The sequence below is a fragment of the Globicephala melas genome, chromosome 7 (genome assembly GCF_963455315.2).
Source record: "Globicephala melas chromosome 7, mGloMel1.2, whole genome shotgun sequence".
In the NCBI taxonomy this organism is placed as follows: Eukaryota; Metazoa; Chordata; class Mammalia; order Artiodactyla; family Delphinidae; genus Globicephala; species Globicephala melas.
The window spans coordinates 77,969,171-77,971,205 of record NC_083320.1 but is presented as its reverse complement, the minus strand read 5'-3'; the positions used below and the strand labels follow the sequence as shown (position 1 = coordinate 77,971,205).

At 32.5% G+C, this 2,035-nt stretch overlaps 1 protein-coding gene across 2 annotated transcripts in view; it reads right to left on the bottom strand.

The window, feature by feature from the left end:
* Positions 1–2,035, bottom strand: part of STAM2 (signal transducing adaptor molecule 2) — a 51,089-nt gene that overhangs the window by 9,942 nt on the left and 39,112 nt on the right. For both annotated transcript variants that reach the window (XM_030852784.3, XM_030852783.3), the window contains exons 10-11: positions 1,915–2,002; positions 882–936 (exon numbers count right to left, since the gene is read on the bottom strand). In XM_030852784.3, coding sequence (XP_030708644.1) covers positions 882–936; positions 1,915–2,002 — 143 coding nt within the window. The remainder of the gene's footprint in view (positions 1–881; positions 937–1,914; positions 2,003–2,035) is intronic.

The following is a 2,035-nucleotide window of genomic DNA, read 5'->3' as shown; positions in this document are numbered from 1 at the left end:
GATGAAACTGCTACCATCATTTCATTTACTGCGACAGGGATTTATTTTTCATTTCTGTAGAAAATACAACAAATTTACAAAAAAAAAGTCTCAGGGAACAAAGATTATAATCTTCAGTGACTAGAAAAAAATCTTGCTGCTACTACTCTTCTCTGGTAAAGGTAGATAAGAAGTAAAGTAGTTCCTGTTCTTGTGCTGTTTTGTACACAAGTTCAGTAAACAGAAAGGGAGGATGGTGGAGCACTAAAGCCTTCTTCCTTGTCTGCCATTCACTACGGCTGCCCCCTCTGACTTCAGACAGAAAGCTCTGAGGAATAAGAGAAGGAGCAAAATTAAGTTAAAAGCTCAAAACCCTGACAGTCTGTCTTTCAGTGCTACTATTTTTAAGGAAGTGTAAGACTAGATAGGATAATGAAATTAAAAGGACAACAGAGATACAGAAATACAGGGAACAAAAATGAGAACAGAAGGTATATACACTGGATTTAGAGTCACAAACACATAGGAAATTTCATTTGAAAGTTTTACAAATACTACTTCTCATTATATAACAAAACAATGCTTGCCTAAGATCCCTATTCCCATTTTTGTGCTTTATTCTTCACAACTCATTATCTCTCAACTCCAGCCCAAGTAGGAAAAGGAAGACTGGCACTGTAAGAGCTGGAGTCTATCATTCTGCATGTAATATATTGCCATGAAAAAAACTGCACCAAAATCAAAAGTACCATTCTGCTATTAGTTTGTAAGAGTTTTGGAAACTGAGAAACAATTTCAAAAGATTGGAACAGTTCCACAAAAACTCCCTAGCTTAAAGTTCTGCCAAAAACAAGTAAACTTAGGAAAACTATATTTGTTATTTCCTGCATGAAGAATCTCACCTATCAATCTCTTCAAGTTTTTCATCTATCATTGGACCCATCCGTTGGCAGATATCTGTAAATACAAAAATATTTTAAAATCTTGAAACTAAAAACCAGTTTAAGTCAATTTCAAAAATTTTGAACAACAGAGCACCACATGCAACACCATGCAAAATACAGAGAGAATTAAGTTTATGCTACAGAAGGTACTATAAAAGACCAAATTTAATACTATTCAGCATCAACATTAATATCATGTGACCAAGGCAAAGTCAAAATCAGAACAGAAATCCCACCATGTTCTCTGGAAGTACTAAGTTTGCAGACTGAAATTTGGAGTTACCTCAAAAATCTTAAAAATACCTAGAAAACTATTATTAGCTAAAGTAAAAGGAATTTGAGTCACAGTGTATAAAATATGTAATTAAGTACAGATTAGATATGAACATTTTTCATTTATTTAAGCCATTTCAAAATAAAACATTTTATATATCTCCAAATGTAAACATTGATACAATAGCATAATATTATATATTCATAACCAGGCTTTCTTCCATAAAAAAATTTAATAACATTTATCCATTTATCACAGAGATTTTTCTCCCAATGGATTAAAAAAGACATAAAGACATTTGTTTTGTTTCAGATTTCTTAGAGACTAAAAAGACACATCAGCATGCATCAAATAACTGCATTACAAAGTTAACACAGATCATGTATAATTTTGACATTTAAAGTTACGACACAAGAAAATTAAAAGAGGAATAAGAATTTCGAACATTTTGACTCAATTAATATGCTGTTATTTCTAATTCTGTCCTTTTTTGGACTGCAAATTTCACTAGTGATATTACAGAAAAGCAAAGACTTCTTCACTGGACAGGATAGGCAGTTTTACAGCAACATCTTCTACGTAATATGTTTACTCATTTACTACACCAGTCTATTTCCCACCAGAGATTTCTAAACTCTGGAAGCAACCCAAGGCAGAAGAAATTTAAGACATTATAAATAGCTAAAACATTAAATGACATTAATCCCTAATATTCACCTTCTAAGTCCAAGAGGTCTTGGGAGTCTGGTTTTGAATCTGTTGGATCTATACTCTGCAGTACTTGCAGGGCTCTATCCATCTTATCCTAAAAAATAGGACACTTTACAAAGAGTTTTAA